General features: G+C 43.4%; 1 protein-coding gene across 5 annotated transcripts in view; it reads left to right on the top strand.

Moving 5' to 3' along the window:
• Positions 1-18,773, top strand: part of NUSAP1 (nucleolar and spindle associated protein 1) — a 46,950-nt gene that overhangs the window by 11,913 nt on the left and 16,264 nt on the right. For 2 of the 5 annotated variants that reach the window (XM_032251257.1, XM_032251254.1), the window contains exons 3-7: positions 1,257-1,400; positions 2,684-2,840; positions 5,774-5,875; positions 7,547-7,656; positions 14,160-14,347. In XM_032251257.1, the coding sequence (XP_032107148.1) occupies positions 1,257-1,400; positions 2,684-2,840; positions 5,774-5,875; positions 7,547-7,656; positions 14,160-14,347 (701 nt within the window). The remainder of the gene's footprint in view (positions 1-1,256; positions 1,401-2,683; positions 2,841-5,773; positions 5,876-7,546; positions 7,657-14,159; positions 14,348-18,773) is intronic. The other 3 variants (XM_032251258.1, XM_032251256.1, XM_032251255.1) reach the window with 3 other exon arrangements.

The raw sequence follows: 18,773 nt of genomic DNA, 5'->3' as shown, positions 1-18,773 counted from the left end.
ACAAGTAATCCTTCCCATCTACCTCCCAAGGTTCTGGGATTATAGATGAGGCACCACACCCAGCCCCAATTGCTTTCATTACAATATTTTCTATGGTATTTGATTTTTTTCAACCATATGTATGTATCGGTTTATCTTTTTTAATTAGCATTTACTTATAACAAAATGCCTAAATGCCAAAACCAAATCAAGCTTTTCCTTTATAGTTTCCAGGTAAGATAACATGCTTAAAAAGGACTTCCTTAGCTGGGCAGTGTGGCTCACACCAGTAATCCCAGCACTTCAGGAGGCTAATGTGGGGAACATGATGTCAGGAAATCAAGACCAGCCTGGCTAACACAGTGAAACCCTGTTTGTTTCAAAAAAGTATTCAAAAATAAAATACAAAAAATTAGCCAGGCGTGGTGGCACATGTCTGTAATCCCAGCTACTTGGGACACTGAGGCAGGAGAATCTCTTGAACCCAGGAGATAGAGGTTGCAGTGAGCTGAGGTTGGGCCACAGCACTCCAGTTTGGGCGACAGAGCAAGAATAAATAAATATAAAAAAGAAGGACGTCCTCACATTCATGATAATATATTCATCCATTTCTTTTCTAGTGCTTTTATAGTTCAACTTTTGCATTTAAATCTTTAATTTAAAGGCCAGGCATGGTGGTTTATGCCTGTGATTCCAGCACTTCAGGAGGCTGAGGCAGGCACATCCCTTGAGCCGAGGAGTTCTGGATGACCCCAGGCAACATGGCAAAATCCCATCGTCTACAAAAAAATACAAAATATTAGCCAGGTATGGTGCACACCTATAGTTCCAGCTACTCAGGCAGCTGAAGAGGGAGGATTGCCTGAGCCCAGAAGGTCCACACTCCAATGAGCCCTGATTGTGACACTGCACTCCAGCCTGTGTGACAGAATAAGACCCTGTCTCCAAAAAATATAATAAAATAAACTGATCCCTCCAGATTTCATTTTGGTGTGAAAGAATGAGAATGGATCAAGTTTTCCAGCCATCAAAAAACTCCTGACCTCAGGTGATCCACTTGACATGGTCTCCCAAAGTGCTGGGATTACAGGTATAAGCCACCATGCCTGGCCTGAATACTCTATAATTCTTGTCTTTGCCAACAATTTAGTGTTAGAGAGTTTTAAAATTTTTCTTTTGCATCTGTAATATGTTTTTTATTCAGTCTAAATGCTTATTCTTTCTGAGCATTATAACTATATACATAGCACATAGCAGATTAATACCTCTCTTTTCAGGATGAAAGTCAAATTTCTGCATCCTCTTATCATGAGACTGAGATACAGATCAGCAGCCAGGAACAAGCCGAGAGAGAGCCAACCGGCCATGTCACCAAAACAAGGAGAAGGCACAAGACTGTCCGTGTGGACCCTGACTCCCAGGTGAATGGATATTTACAAACTGAAAATATACCACCACCTATGCCAAAATTGGCATATTCTTAAGAAGCTTTTTTTTTTAAATTTCCATATGATGTCACGTGTTTGTAAGCTTACTGTGTACTGTAAGCTCCATGAAAACCCAGACCCAAAGAAAATCAAAACAAAAATGAAAAAAAAAAAAAACAGACCCAAGTCCAGCTGCTCATTACTGCATCTCAGGGCTTCTCCCTCAGGAAGCACTTTTTAAGTATTAAGTTCACATTAAGTATTGGTTGTATAACTATGAACATTCATTAAGGGTTTACTTAAGTGAAGTGTAGTAGATAGGAAGAAAAGAGAAACAAGCATTAAATGTGCTTTTTTGTTTTTTTTTTTGTTTGAGACAGTCTTGCTCTGGCACCAGGCACCAGGCTGGAGTGCAGTGGCTCGATCTCGGCTCACTGCAACCTCAGTTTCCTAGGTTCAAGCAATTCTTCTACCTTAGCCTCCTGAGTAGCTGGGATTACAGGACGCCCGCCACCATGCTCAGCTAATTTTTGCATTTTTAGTGGACATGGGGTTTCACCATGTTGGCCAGGCTGGTCTCGAGCTCAAGTAATTCGGCCTCCCAAAGTGTTGGGATTACAGGTTACAGGCGTGAGCCACCATGCCCAGCCTTTTTTGTTTGTTCTCTGAGATGGAGTTTCACTCTCATTGTCCAGTATGGAGTGCAAAGGCATGATCTCGGCTCACTGTAACCTCTGCCTCCCAGGTTCAAGCGATTCTCCTGCCTTGCCCCCGCCTCCCGAGTAGCTGGGATTACAGGTGCCCACGACTATGCCCAGCTAATTTTTGTATTTTCAGCAGAGATGGGATTTCACCATGTTGCCCAGGCTGGTCTCAAACTCCTGACCTCAGGTGATCCACGCATCTCAAGCTCCCAAAGTTCTGGGATTACGGGCGTGAGCCACCATGCCCGGCCCCAAAACACTGTATTAATTTTCTTTTCTATCTTCATATAGTTATTTGATCAGTAGACTATCTAGGTTTCTTCATTTGTCTTTGCTAAGAGAGCTAATCTTGCCATTTCTATTTTACCTGTTAATGTGCCCTAGTATCTCTTATTCTCAAATGTATATTCTCATGACACTTAATAATGCAGAGAACCAAATCTGCCACCAAAAATCTCATTCTCCTACTTTCTTCCTTTGACCCCTTTTTTTCCTCATTTTGGTACCTATCTTTAGAAGGCAGCAATTCTTATTTATCATCGAAATCTTTTATTTCCTTTTTTAAATTTGTAGCAGGATCATTCAGAGATAAAAATAAGTGATCCGACTGAATTCCAGAATCATGAAAAGCAGGAAAGCCAGGATTTCAGTGCTATTGCAAGAGTTTATTCTGCAGATGAGCACCAAGGAGCTAAGAATGCTGTTTCTTCAGGAAAACGTGGAATAAATGGTATGTCAGGTAACTTTCTAAAAACCAGAATTGCTGCCAGGCACAGTGGCTCATACCTGTAATTCCAGCACTTTGAGAGGCTGAGGCAGGCAGATCACATGAAGTCAGGAGTTCAAGACCAGCCTGGCCAACATGGTGAAACCTCATGTCTACTAAAAATAAAAAGTAGCAAGGTGTGGTAGCATGTAGTCCCAGCTACTCGGGAGGCTGAGGCAGGAGAATTGCTTGAACCCGGGAGGTGGAAGTTGCAGTGAGCTGAGATTGCGCCACTGCACTTTAGCCTGGGTGGCAGTGAGACTCCATGTCAAAAAAATACCCAGAATTGCTAGAAGTAGCCATGTACATTAATTTCTTAGGATTGTCGTGACAAAGTACCACAAACTGGGCGGTTTAGAACAACAGAAATTTACTCTTTCATGGTTCTATAGAGGCTGGAAGTCCAAGATCAATGTGTCAGCAAGGGACTCTGGGTGGAATCCTTCCTTGCCTCTGACTACTTTGCAATGGCTGTTGATGCCTGGTGTCCACACCCAGCCATGAAACCCTGTTTCTACTAAAAATACAAAAAGGCACTGAGGCATGAACCTTTAATCCCAGCTACTCAGGAGGCTGAGGTGGGAGACTTACTGAGGTGGGAGAATAGGTTGCAGCTGTATCATGCGAGTCTCTGGCTCTGACAGTGCATGACATTCTCTATGTCTTCTTAATAGGACACCAGTTATATTGTATTAGGATCCACCCAAATAGGTCAGGCATAGTGGCTCATGCCTGTACTCCCATTACTTTAGGAAGTCAAGGTAGAAGGATTGGTTGTGCCTAGGAGTTCTGGACCAGCCTGGGCAACATGGTAAGAACCTGTCTCTACAAAAAGAAGAATTAGCCAGCCATGATGGTGCACACCTGTGGTCCCAGCTTCTCAGGAGGCTGAGGTGAGAAAGTCACTTGAACCCAGGAGGTTAAGGATGCCATTAGCCATGTTCATACTACTTTATCCCTGCCTGGACACAGCAAGACCGTGTCTCAAAAAATTAAAAGAAGGTCCAAATGACTTCATCTTAACTTTATTGCATCTGAAAAAAAATGCCTATATCTAAATAAGGTCATATGATAGGGATCAGTTGTTGGGACTTCAATATGTCTTTTAGGGACCCACAATTCAACCCATAGCACAATGTTACACAATTTCTTTCCTTTTTTTTTTTTTTTTTTTTTTTTGAGATGGAGACTTGCTGTGTTGTTGCCCAAGCTGGAGTGCAATGCAGTAATCTCAGCTCACTGCAATCTCCGCCTCCCTAGTTCAAGGGATTCTCCCACCTCAGCCTTCTGAGTAACTGGGATTATAGGCGCATGCCATTATGCCTGGCTAATTTTTGTATTTTTAGTAGAGGTGGGGGTTTCACCATGTTGACCAGGCTGGTCTCGAGCTCCTGACCTCAGGTAGTCTACCTGCCTCACCCTCCCAAAGTGCTGGGATTACAGGTATGAGCCACCGCAGAATTTCTGTGTTGGGCTGGGCTCGGTGGCACACACCTGTAATCCTAGCACTTTGGGAAGCCAAGGGGGATGGATCACTTAAGGCCAAGAGTTCAAGACCAGCCTGGCCAATGTGGCAAAACCCTGTTGTTTTATTTATTTATTTATTTATTTTTGAGATGGAGTCTCACTGTACCACCCATCGCCCAGGCTCGAGTGCAGCGGTACAATCTCAGCTCACTGCAACCTCCACCTCTCAGGTTCAAACGATTCTTCTGCCCCAGCCTCCTGAGTAGCTGGGACTACAGGCACATGCCAGCACACTCAGCTAATTTTTTATTTTTACTAGAGACGAGGTTTCACCATGTTGGCCAGGCTGGTCTTGAACTCCTGACCTCAGGTGATCCGCCCACCTCAGCCTCCCAAAGTGCTGGGATTATAGACATGAGCCGCAGCGCCCAGCTGTGAAACACTGTTTCTACTAAAAATACAAAAATTAGCTGGGCACTGAAGCACACAACTGTAATCCCAGCTACTCAGGAGTCTAAGGCGGGAGAATTGCTTGAACCCGGGAGATGTAGGTTACAGTGAGCCGAGATCATGCCAGAGGTTTAGTAGGCAAAAGAAAGAAAGGAGAATAGCTCTCTCTAGTGAGAGAGAGGGGCTTCTGAAAAGAAAGACCCAATTATTATTATTTGAGACAGAATCTTGGTCTGTTGCCCAGGCTGGAGTTCAGTGGCACAATCTCAGCTTACTGCAGCCTCAGCCTCAGCCTCAGCCTCCCAAGTAGCTGGAACTAAAGGCATGCACCACCATGCCTGGCTAATTTTTGTATGTTTAGTAGAGCCGGGGTTTCACCATGCTGCCCAGGCTGGTCTTGAACTCCTGAGCTCCCTACTTCAGCCTCCCAAAATGCTGAGTTTACCTGTATGAGCCACCACGCCAACATTTTTGAATACAGGCTAGTTTTTTCTCCTCTAACTTGGTTTGTCTAATATGTCCTCATGTTTAGATTCAGACTATGGGCTATTGGCAGGAATCCCACAGAGCAATGCTGTTGCTTCCTCTGTAAGCACCCTAGGAGGCACAAGTGCTGGTTTTTCCTATGACTAGTAGTGTTAACTTCCACCGGTTTATGGTGGTGTCTGCTAGTAACTTTGTGAAGTTACTGTTCTACCACTTGTAATGAATAAGTAAGTACCCTGTGCAGAGTTACTCCACATAAATATCCTTTGTTTTTTGTTTTGAGACTGAGTCTCAACCTGTCACCCAGGCAGGTGTGTAGTGACGCTATGTCAGCTGTCGGCTCACTGCAACCTTCGCCTCCCAGGCTCAAGTAAGTCTACTGCCTCAGCTTCCCAAGTAGCTGGGATTACAGGTGTGCACCGCCATGCCTAGGTAATTTTTGTATTTTCAGAAGAGACAAGGTTTCTTCATTATTTCTGTATCTTTGGATTTAGGTAACAAAGATTCAAAGATACCTTCAGAAAGAAAGAAATCTCTCTACACAGATGGGTTATCCAAACCTGGAAAAAATAAAAGAACTGCAATGACTACTCCAAGTAAGTTTTGTAGACAAAGACATAATAAGTAATGGTTGAGCCACTTCAGACTGATGTTGGACTGAAATAGCTAAAAGCATAGATGCTGGAAGCAGTTTATATTCTAGTTCTCTCGTTTTTTAGCTTGAAGATATTAGGGAACTTACTTATCCTCAATAAACCCACTTACTCAGTGTAAAGTGGAAATACTGTAGTTATACTATAGTACCTGTTTCATCAGATTGATAGATACATAAATTGAGAATACATTTTCCACTGCTGCTTCCCTATCACAGCAAATAGCATGCAGCAGGGATTCAATAAATATCTGATGAATGAATGTACAAAGTACTTGGTACAATCCTGACCTTCTAGTAAGTTTTTCATAAGTCTAAGGGACTCTGTTTTTGGACATGTAATTCTTCTCTATCTTGTATTGTTGAAACATTGCTTGGCACATAGAATGTTGATTGAGTACTGTATATTTATAGTAGTTAGAATGCTGCTCATCATATATTAAAAATTCAGTAAATGTTCATATACTTAATCAGAATAGGATACAGCAGCATTCAGCAATCTGCTGCCTGTTTTGGCCTGTCTTAAATCCTTTGAGCTAAGAATGGCTCTTACATTTTTTAAGGAATTTAAAGGCCGGGAGTGGTAGCTCACGTCTGTAATCCCAGCACTTTGGGAGGCCAAGGTGGGTGGATCACTTGAGGTCAGGAGTTCGAGACTAGCCTGGCCAGCATGGTGAAACCCCATCTCTACTAAAAATCTGAAAGTTAGCTGAGCATTGTGGCAGCACCTGTAATCTCAGCTACTCAGGAGGCAGGAGAAGCTCTTTAACCCAGGAAATGGGAGTTTCAGTGAGCTGAGATCGTAGCACTAAAAAAAAAAAAGAAGAAGAAGAAGGAAAAAAAAAGAATTTAAAAACAAGAAGAATATGAAACGGACACCATACCACCATAAAATACTTTTTTTCTTTTTTTGAGACAGTCTCACTCTGTCATGCAGGCTGCAGTATAGTGGTACAATTTTGATTCACTTGCAACTTGCACCTCCTGGGTTCAAGCAGATTTTCTTCCTCAGCCTTCCAAGTAGCTGGGATTACAGGTGCCCACCACCACAGCCCACTAATTTTTGTATTTTTAGTAGAGATGGCTTCACTGTATTGGCCAGGCTGGTCTGGAACTCCTGACCTCGTGATCCACCCGCCTCAGCCTCCCAGAGTGCTGGGATTATAAGCCACCATGCTCGGCCCTAAAATAATTTATCTTGCGCTTTATAGAAAAAGTTTGTCAGTCCTTGACATAGAGCATTATAAAATACCAAATTCATGATTAAATAACACTCAGCTAATTGGTAGAAGATAAATCTTTTTTCTTTCTTTTTACCTCAATCTCAGCCCAGAGAAGATAAATCTTCTACTCTTATCCTCTGAACTAAACCAAGATGTCAATTTAGTGAAATTAGACAATGCAGAGATGTGAATGTTTGATAATTTATAAGATGAATGTGCTTTTCCCGAGTTTCCAAAAACAAAGTATTTTGAAATTAATGTTTTAGCACATATTATATTGAAGTTGAATGTCAGGGCTGCAAAGAAGAAAATAAGTGTTAACAGAAAAACAGAAAAGATATATAAATGGATTTTGCTTAGCTATTAATTTTTTTATTGGGGGAACATTCTAGACTTTAAGAAGCTTCATGAAGCTCATTTTAAGGAAATGGAGTCCATTGAGCAATATATTAAGAGGAAAAAGAAACATTTTGAAGAATACAATTTCATCAGTGAACTGAAGGTATGTAGATAAAATTATGTTCTTAATGGAACTAAACTGATTTTAATTCTGAAATTATAACACCATGGTTACAACTGGCTATGACTCTACCAGTAGATTTGTTTGAGTTTAATACATCTTTATCTAAAACTTGCTTTCCCCTACCCTGATAATTTTCAAAATCCTCCAGATAAAACAGTGAATCCATGGCTGGATGCAGTAGCTCATGCCTATAATCCCAGCACTTGGGGAGGTCAAGGTGGGTTGATCACCTGAAGTCAGGAGTTCAAGACCAGCCTGGCCAACATGGTAAAACCCTGTCTCTACTAAAAATACAAAAAAATCAGCTGAGGGTAGTGGTGGACAGCTGTAATCCCAGCTACTTGGGAGGCTGAGGCAGAAGAATTGCTTGAACTGGGGAGGTGGAGGTTGCAGTGAGCCAAGATGTCACCATTGCACTCCAGCCTGGGTGACCGAGTGACACTCTGTGTCAAAAAACAAAACAAAACAAAAAACAGTGAATCCTGACTGAGGAACTATTTCCCAAATTGCAATGTCATTCTACTTTCCATATTCAGATGTTCTGCCTATTACTTTCATTGAGGGTGAACCAATTTATGACTGAAGCCATCTTCTTTCTCTTGTCCCTTATGGAAAGGAAAATGGGTGATTAATAGTGATAAACCTAAAGGATTCCTGTGGTAACAGCTCCCTTGAGGGCTTTCAGTCCAGGTCTTACAGGACTCAAGGCCCTCTTGAGTAGGAGAAGGTGATAAAATCAACTCTGAGGCCGAGTTAGCAGAGTAGTGACATTCTAGCAAGTTGGTGTTATTGGTATCTGGTGTTAAGGGAGTGCCTAATGGGGACAAGAAACACATTTTTACAAATTTACTGATTTACGTATTTTTCTCAAAGACAGGTCTCCCTATGATGCCTAGGCTGTCCTTGAACGCCTAGGCTCAAGTGATCCTCCCACCTTGGCCTCCCAAAGTGCTGGGATTACAGATGTGAGATACCAGATTATATTTATTTCTCTTCCCTGTATTTAATTATTAACCCACGTGTTTATTTTACATAGCTTCCCAATTTCTCAAAAAGAATTTAAAGCCTGTTCTCAAAATAATTTAAGTTTATGATATTAAATGTAAAATAGTATGATCAATTTAAAAGGTACAGAAAATAAGCACTGTTAGTAGATGCAGTATTTATTACCATCAGTCATTCAGGTAAGTTTAAGTTTTCTGGCAACTAGGGATAAGAGGAAAACTCACTGGGTGATAAGTTGTAAATAATTTAAGTACCTAAGCTTCCAGGTGAGAAGCTTTTTTTTTTTTTTTTTTTTGGGGGGGGGGGGGGCGGAGTTTCTCTCTTGTTACCCAGGCTGGAGTGCAATGGCGCGATCTCGGCTCACCGCAACCTCCGCCTCCTGGGTTCAGGCAATTCTCCTGCCTCAGCCTCCTGAGTAGCTGGGATTACAGGCACGCGCCACCATGCCCAGCTAATTTTTTGTATTTTTAGTAGAGACGGGGTTTCACCATGTTGACCAGGATGGTCTCGATCTCTTGACCTCGTGATCCACCCGCCTCAGCCTCCCAAAGTGCTGGGATTACAGGCTTGAGCCACCGCGCCCGGCAAAAAGCTTAATTAAAATAATAAACATTCATTGTAACAACGTATAACTTGTTTTACATTGCCACAATTCTTTTTTTTTTTTTTTTTTTGAGATAGAGTTTCGCTCTTGTCACACAAATTAGAGGGCAGTGGTGCGGTTTCAGCTGACTGCAACCTCCGCTTCCCAGGTTCAAGTGATTCTCCTGCCTCAGCCTCCTGAGTAGCTGAGTTGAGATTGTGCCCACCACACCTTGGCCTCCCAAAGTGCTGGAATTACAGGCATGAGCCACCACTCCCATCCCTACCATTACCATATTTGAAGGTACTGTTTATCAGGTTTTTTATTTTTTTATTTTATTTTTTTTGAGATGGAGTCTCACTCTTTCACCCAGGCTGAAGTGCAGTGGTGTGATCTTAGCTTACTGAAACCTCCACCTCCTGGGTTCAAGAGATTCTTTTGCCTCAGCCTCCCAAGTCATTAGTATTACAGGTGCCCACCACCACACTTGGCTAATGTTTGTATTTGTAATTTTATTTATTTATTTATTTCAGACAGTCTCATTCTGTTGCCCAGGCTGCAGTACAGTGGCGCAATCTCTGCTTACTGCAAACTCCGCCTCCCAGATTCAAACGATTCTGCCACCTCAGCCTCCTGAGTAGCTGGGATTACAGGCAACTACCATCACGCCCACATCACCTTCCCAAGTAGCTGGGATTATAGGCAACTAGCATCATGCCCGGCTAATTTTTATATTTTTAGTATAGATAGGGTTTCACCATGTTGGCTAGGCTGGTCTCGAACTCCTGACCGCAGGTGATCCACCCACCTCGACCTCCCAAAGTGCTGGGATTACAGGCGTGAGTCACCACTCCCATCCTCACTGTTACCACATTTGAAAGCATTGCTTATCAAACTCTTTTTTTTGTTTGAGATGGAGTCTCACTCTGTCACCCAGGCTGGAGTACAGTGGTACAATCTTGGCTCACTGCAACCTCCACCATTTGGGTTTAAGAGATTGACCAATATGGTGAAACCCTGTCTCTACTAAAAATACAAAAATTAGCTAGGTGTGGTGTTGGGCACCACAAGCAGTCCTAGCTACTTGAGAGGCTGAGACAGGAGAATCGCTTAAACCAAGGAGATGGAGTTTGTAGTGCAGGGAGATCATGCCACTGCACTCCATCCTGGGGACAAAGCAAGACTCCATCTCAAAGAAAACAAAACAATAGGCAGGGTGTGGTGGCTCACACCTTTAATCCCAGCACTTTGGGAGGTGAAGGGAGGTGGATCACCTAAGGTCAGGAGTTTGAGGCCAGCCTGGCCAACATGGTGAAACCCCATCTCTACTAAAAATATAAAAATTAGCCAGGCATGGTGGCACGCGCCTGTAGTCCCAGCTACTCAGGAGGCTGAGGCAGGAGATTTGCTTGAACCAAGGAGGCGGAGGTTGCGGTGAGCTGAGATCGCACCATTGCACTCCAGCCTGGGTAACAAGAGCAAAACTCCCTCTCAAAAAAGAAGATAAAAAAAGGCTAGGTGCAGTGGCTCACGCCCGTAATCCCAGCAGTTTGGGAGGTTGTATCAGGCAGATCAGTTGAGGCCAGGAGCTCGAGACCAGCCTGGCCAACATGGTGAGACCCCTGTCTCTACTAAAAATAAAAAACTAGCCAGGCATGGTGGCACATGCCTGTAATCCTAGCTACTGGAGAGGCTGAGGCAGAGGAATTGCTTGAATCTGGGAGGCAGAGGGTGCAGTGAGCCGGGATGGTGCGATTGCACTCCAGCCTTGGCGATAGAGTGAGACCCTGTTCCAAAAACAACAACAAAAAAGTCAAGCTCCTGCTTTCTGTACTGTGTAATATGGATGACTCAATTTTCTAAATAAAAGTGAAGGACAGAACAAGAACAACTGTTTGAACCATAAACTTTGAGTGTTGCCCTAGAAGATGTGTTGAATAAACGAATAATTCTACTTTTTAGTATAACTCCTGCCTGGTAGACCTATCTGAATGAGCTTAGTTCTAAAATAACACTATCCAACCTAAATGTTTAAGAAATTCCCCTATCAGATGTGTAACTTGGTATGCTCTCTTTGGAGACTAGAGAATAAAAAAATCAATTACATTAACTTTACCATACCTGAGATGAAGTTGCTCTTGGCACATTTGGGGCTTGATCATTTGGATGGTGATGGACAACAATAAGCAGATATCCTAAAGAGAATCATTCTGGCCATGACAGCTTCTCTTTGACTTTCATGGTAAGAAAAGGGAGACTTGTTTGATCTAGTTGTCAAATGGCCCTCTAAAAAAATCAGAAACCTATCTGGGTGTGGTAGCTCATGCCTATAATCCTACCTACTTGGGAGGCTGAGGTGGGAGGATTGCTTGAGCTCAGGAGCCAGAGACCAGGCTGGGCAACACAGCATGACCCCATCTCAAAGAAATACATACATACCTACATTTAATTAATTTATTTATTTTAACTAATTTATTTATTTATATAAAGATCAGAAAACTTGTATCCCAAGGTACCTTATATTGTTGTAACTCTTTATATTTTATAATTGGCTATTTTTATGCAGATTTGCTTTTTCTCAATTTTTGCCCATTCTTATTTATTTATATTAATGGTATATATTACCTGTTATAAATACTTTTCCATTGTTTATCTTTTAACTAGATTAATGGTATCTTGCCTTGGGGAATGTTTTTAATTGTAGGTAAATTTATCCAAGTCTTCCTTTTAAGGATGAGTTTTTTATAATGCTTAGAAAGGTCTTAACCTTCAGCTACTCAGGAGACTGAGGCAGGAAAAACACTTGAAGCCGGTGGGCAGAGAAGATTGCTGCAAGCCAAGATCACGCCACTACACTCCAGCCTGAGTGACAGAGTGAGACCCTGTCTCAAAAAAGGTGGTGGGCACCTATAATCCCAGCTACTTGGGCTGAGCCAGGATAATTGCCTGAACCCAGGAGGCAGAGGTTGCAGTGAGCCAAGATCACACCATTTTACTCTATCCTGGGCAACAGAGTGAGTCTGCATCTCAAAAAGAAAGAAAGAAAGTTCTCGCTCTCTCTCTCTCTTTTTTTTTTTCTTTTTGAGATAGAGTTTCGCTCTTGTTGCCTAGGCTAGAGCACAATAGCACAACCTTGGCCCACCACAACCTCCACCTCTTGTGTTCAAGTGATTCTTCTGCCTCTGCCTCCCCAGTAGCTGGGATTATAGGCATGCGCCCCTACACCATGTTAATTTTGTATTTTTAGTAGAGACAGGGTTTCTCCATGTTGGTCAGGCTGATCTCGAACTCTCGACCTCAGGTGATCCACCTGCCTCCCAAAGTGCTGGGATTACAAGCGTAAGCCACCATGCCCAGCCATTTTTTTCTTTTTTTTTTTTTTTTTTTTTTTTTTTTTGAGACTTGAGTCTCACTCTGTCACCCAGGTGGTAGTACAGTGGTGCAGTGATGGCTCACTGCAGTCTCAACCTTCTGGGCTCAGGTGATCCTCCCACTTCAGCCTCCTTACAACCTGGGACTATAGTCATACACCACTACACCCAGCTACCTTTCAGTTTTTTGTAGAGACAGGTCTTGCTATGTTGTCCAGGTTGGTCTCAAACTGCTAGGCTCAAGCAGTCCTCCCTCCTCTGCCTCACAAAGTTTTTGGGATAACAGGCATGACCCACCAGATTATATTTATTTCTAGTCCCTGTATTTAGTTCTTAACCTACATTTTTATTTTTGTATATATTAATTTCAATTGTCATTTCTCAGTTGACAGGTAATATAGTTAACATTTCTTCTGTTTGCAACAGATCTTTGACTAATGATAATAAGATATTCTTTGTGCCTTGATGATATCTAAGAAAGACACCCTAAGTGAAATCCTTCAAGCATTTATTTCCTTCCCTCTTTGCTTTAGTTTTTTGTTTTAAAGGACTTCAAAATGCTCTTGTTTGGGGATAGAAGGAGGGGGTGGGATTAATTGTAGATTCAACATGTTAAGTATATATAATAGTTTCTTTAAGTTTGATTTTGTTTGTTTTTGTAGAGACAGAGTCTCCTAATGTTGCCCAGGCTGGTCATGAACTCCTGGGCTAAGTGATCCTCCCGCCTCAGCCTCCCAAAGTGCTGAGATTATAGAGTGTGAGCCACTGCACATAGCCTAAGTTTATGTTTAATAAACTATATATAATGTTCTCAAATGTTCCATATTTTCAAAAATATCTTTTTTTCCCCTTTTTGGCTACAAGGGACTGTTTTCCTACATTATGTCTCTTGTTAGAAAATGCCTGGATACCTTGGCACAGTGGTTCACACCTGTAATCCAAGCACTTTGGGAGGCCAAGGCAGGCAGATTACTTGAGGTCAGGAGTTTGAGACCAGCCTGGCCAATGTGGCAAAACCCTGTCTCTACTAAAAATACAAAAATTAGCTGGGCATGGTAGCAGGTGCCTGTAATACCAGCTACTCAGGAGGCTGAGGTAGGAGGATCGCTTGAACCCGGGAGGTGGCGGTTGCAGTCAGCCCAGTTCTCTGTCTTAAAGAAGAAAGAAAGAAAGAAGGAAAGACGGAAGGGAAGGGAAAAGGGAAAGAGGGAAGGAAAGTAAATAAATGAATGCCTGGGTACATGGCAGTTGGGAAAGGCTTTCTTGTAACTCATTACTCAGCCACAACTGGAAATTGCTCTTCACAGCAGAATCCCCAAAGCAATAAATGGCAGGTAATTGTGAAGCCAGCCATATGGGTAGAATAGGATGAGGTGAAGTGGTAGGGAAGGAAAATATTCCAAGTGGAGTTACAAATGAGGGAGTAAACACAGGGATAAATGGAAATGCTCTTCTGAACTTTGCCTAGGGAGACAATACTGAATCGGAGGCCAAGCTTTTAAAATGGTGCATTTTCTCTTCAGCAGCAGCCCATCAATAAGGGAGGAGTCATGACTCCAGTACCTCCAAAAGGAAGACTCTCTGTGGCTTCTACTCCCATCAGCCAACAACGCTCTCAAGGCCAGTCCTACGGCCCTGCATGTCAGAGTACCTTGGGTCTGAAGGGGTCACTCAAGCGCTCTGCCATCTCTGCAGCTAAAACAGGTGTCAGGTAAAGAAATCACTTGAAAATGTAATCACGGAGAAGATTCCACATGGATTATATATATATATTTTTTAAACCCATGGAGGATTGCAAAATTAGAAGGATTATATTTTTAAAAATGTTTTTAATTGGTAAATAAGAATGATACATATTTATGGGATACACAGTGATGTTTCCTTTTTTTTAAGGCAGAGTTTCACTCTGTTGCCCAGGCTGGAGTGCAGTGGCACAATCTCGGCTCACTGCAACCTCCACCTCCTGGGTTCAAGTGATTCTTCTGCCTCAGCCTCCCTAATAGCCGGAAGCACAGGCACATGCCTCCACGCCTGGCTAATTTTTGAGAGTCTCACTGTCACCCAGACTAGAGTACAATGGCATGATCTTGGCTCACTGCAACATCCACCTCCTGGATTCAGGCAATTCTCCTGTCTCAGCCTCCCGAGTAGCTGGGATTACAGACATACCAACACATCCAGCTAATTTTTGTATTTTTAGTAGAGACAGGGTTTCATCATATTGGTCAGGCTGGTTTCGAACTCCTTACCCAAGGTGATCCATTTGCCTTGGCCTCCCAAAGTGCTGGGATTACAGGTTTGAGCCACTGCACCCACCCTTAGAGAGAGAATCTTACTCTGTCGCCCATTCTGTAGTGCAGTGGAACAATCTTGGCTCACTGCCACTTCCACTTCCTGGGTTCAAGTGATTCTCCTGCCTCAGCCTTCTGAGTAGCTGGGATTACAGGCATGCACCACCACACGCAGCTATTTTTTGTATTTTTAGTAGAGACGGGATTTCACCCTGTTGGCCAGGCTAGCCTCGAACTCCTGACCATAGGAGATCTGCCCGCCTCAGCCTCTCAAAGTGCTAGGATTACAGGCATGAGCCACCATGTCCAACCCAAACTTTTGTATTTTTAGTAGCCCTTCCTAAGTAGCTGGGACTATAGGCACATGCCACCATGCCCAGCTAATTTTTGTATTTTTAGTAGAGACAGGGTTTCACTGTGTTAGCCAGGATGATTGTGATCTGCCTGCCTCGTCCTCCCTAAATGTTGGGATTACAGGCATGAGCCACCGAGCCCGGCCCCCTAGTTATGTTTCAATACATATATTGTATGGTAAGCAGATCAGGGTAATTAGCATATCCATCATCTCAAACATATCATTTCTTCATATTGGGAATATTTAGTATCCTCCTTCTAGCTCTTTGAAACCATTAAATCCAGCTATTTTTGCAAGTTCTCACTATGTTGTCCAGTCTGGTCATGATCTCTTAGGCTCAAGTGACCCTCCCACCTCGGCTTTCCAAAGTGCTAGGGTTACAAGCGTGCCATTGCACCCAGCATTCTACCTCTGAAATTTCTCATTCAAATCTTGAATTGTTTTCTTGATTTCATTGACTTGTCTGTATTCTCTTGTATCTCAGTGAGTTCCCCTAAGATTATTATTTTGAATTCTTATTCTGGTATTTCGTATATTTTCTTATGATTAGGGTTATTGGAGAATTAACATTTTTCTTTGGAGGTGACTTGTTTCCCTGCATTTTCATGGTTTATGTGTCCTTCCATTGATTTCTACACATTGGTTAGGAAAGTCACCTCTTAGTCGGGTGCAGTGGCTCACGCCTGTAATCCCAGCACTTTGGGAGGCTGAGGTGGATGGATCACCTGAAGTCAGGAGTTCGAGATCAGCCTGACTAATGTGGTGAAACCCCATCTTTAAATAAAAAAAAAAAAAAAGGAAAGTCACCTCTTGCAATTTTATAGAGAAGGTTTCATAGGGAAGAACATACTCATATGAATAGGTCTTGGGGTATCAGTTAAATGGGGTGCATTGGCCTTGGTTCTAGGTGGGCACATATAGTGTCTGTGTGGTTTCTTCAGCTGTAATTCTAGTGGCATTTGCAAGTTTCTCAGTAGCCTAAGCTAAGAGAGTTGGTGGTGATGGTGGCTTTGCCAGGTTTGGGACTGTGGGGCTGTTTCTCATGCCTGGTATGCAGTTGCATGACTGCTTGGCTTGTCTTGGGGTATGTCTACCAGAGGCTGCTTACAAGGCTGCTTCTCACCAGGCGCAGTGGCACAAACCTGTAATTCCAGCACTTGGGGAGGCCAAGGCAGGAGGATTGTGAGGTCAGGAGTTCAAGACCAGCCTGGCCAACATGGTGAAACCCTGTCTCTTAAAAAAAACAAAAAGGCCAGGCATGGTGGCTCACACCTGTAATCCCAACACTTTGGGAGGCTGAAGTAGGTGGATCACAAGGTCAGGAGATCGAGACCATCCTGGCCAACATGGTGAAACCCCGTCTCTACTAAAAATACAAAAAATTAGCCAGGCATGCTGGTGCATGCCTGTAATTCCAGGTACTCAGGAGCCTAAGGCAGGAGAATCATTTGAACCAGGCAGTCAGAGGTTGCAGTGAGCCAAGATCGTGCCACTGCACTCCAGCCTGGTGACAGAAGGGAGACTCAGTCTCAAAAAAAAAAAAGAAAAAAGGCTGCTTCTCAGGCCCTTACTAGGAGTATAGGCCCATTGGGCAGATCAGGGGCTTCTCTGTAGGGGTGTGGCATCTCAAGGCTGTTTCTCAGGCCCTAGGCACAGGCAGCTGAGTGTGTCAGCTGCTTGAAATTCTCTCCCACTCCAGAAAGGGCATGTGGCAGTTTGGCCAGCTCAAGGGCATGTTTACCCTGAGCACATCTGCTTAGGCTCCAAGCAACTGGGGTCATGACGTTGAAGCCACTCCTACCAAGCCCCTGTGGGCTTGGTCAAATGAATATGGAGCGTTAATGCTGGAGACGTGCAGTGGCTACTGGCCCCCAGCAGACCAGAGTGCATTCCAGAAGTGGTTCTCATCTCAAGATGGTTCTGTGCTGCAGAAGCTAATGGCAGTTAGAGTACACACCTTGTGCTCCTAATCCAGGGCAATGCAGGTGCAGTAATTCCTGGCAGCTCTCCAAACTGGGAGACTTGGGTATTAAACAAGGGTATTCTCCTGTAGTAAGGACTGTAGGTGCCTGCAGTAACAGTGGGGGCTGGTGGGGATCTTCAGTTTACTGTTTCTCCACAACAGGAATCCCCTCCTGACTGCAGGCAGATCTGATTCTGGTGGAGGTGACAGGGCTGCAGAGGCTAGATGCCTCTAGCTGCCCTCCTGGGCCTCCAGTTGCCACAAGTACATCTCCACTCCTCTGATGCACTCCAGTGCTTTCCTGTTGACACTCCAGTCAAATCTTAGCTTTTTTCTGTGGTGGCTTCCACCTGCAATCCCAGCTACTTGGCAGGCTGAGGCAGGGGGATCGTTTGAGTTCACAAGTTTGAGGCCAGCCTGGGCAACATAGCTAAAGCTATCTCTAAAAATAAAATTCTAAAAATCTTAGCTGTTTATTTGTTGCCTTCATCCTTTCTTGTTGAGGGATGAATGCCAATCACCTCTAGTCGGCCATCTTGCTGATATCACTCTCAAATATGTGTTCTTTTGCTTTTGTCTTGCTATGTTGCCCAAGATGGTCTTGAACTCCTGGCCTCAAGTGATCCTCCTGCCTCAGGCTCCCAAAGTACTAAGAATACAGGCATAACCCACAATGCCCAGATATTCTTTATTTTATTAATATATGACTGCCAAGATGCCTAAGGAGAAACTTTTCCATTGACTTAAATATAGAAATGAAGCTAAATGCCTATAGAAAGTCTCTCATTGCAGTGAAATGAAAAATTAACTCTTCCTCAAATACCAATATTGTAACCTGGTGGGCACTAAAGTAACATTGCTATCTCATGCCCCGTTGATCCCTGTTTTTGTTTACTTGTAACTTTTCTGACATCTAGGTCACCTTCAACTGAGACTCTCCCCATAGACAAATACCTTCTGCTTACTTCTAATATCAAAACTTTATTTTCTACTTCTTTTTTTTTGAGACAGAGTCTCACTCTGTCACCCAGAATGGAGTGCAATGGCGCAATCTCGGCTCACTGCAACCTCCGCCTCCTGGGTTCAGGCAATTCTCCTGCCTCAGCCTCCTGAGTAGCTGGGATTACAGGTACACACCACCATGCTTGGCTAATCTTTCTTTTCTTTTTTTTCTTTCCCCTCCCCTCCCCGTCCCTATCTTTTTCGAGACAGATTCTCACTCTGTCGCCCAGGCTGGAGTTCAGTGGTGCGACCTCGGCTCACTACATCCTCTGACTCCTGGTTTCAAGCAGTTCTCCTGCCTAAGCCTCCCAAGTACCTGGGACTACAGGCACCTGCCACCATGCCTGGCTAAATTTTTTGTATCTTCAGTAGAGATGGAGTTTCACTATGTTGGCCAGGCTGGACTTGAACTCCAGACCTAGTGATCTGCCTGCCTCGGCCTCCCAACGTGCTGGGATTACAGGCTTGAGCCACCATGCCCAGCCCCTTCAACATAGTTTTTTTTTTTTTTTTTTTTTTTTTTTTT

This window comes from Sapajus apella, unplaced genomic scaffold (genome assembly GCF_009761245.1).
Source record: "Sapajus apella isolate SASKATOON/1434 unplaced genomic scaffold, GSC_monkey_1.0 scaffold74, whole genome shotgun sequence".
Taxonomy (NCBI): Eukaryota; Metazoa; Chordata; class Mammalia; order Primates; family Cebidae; genus Sapajus; species Sapajus apella.
Note: the sequence above shows the minus strand (reverse complement) of the source record. Positions and strands in the feature narration are given on the sequence as shown.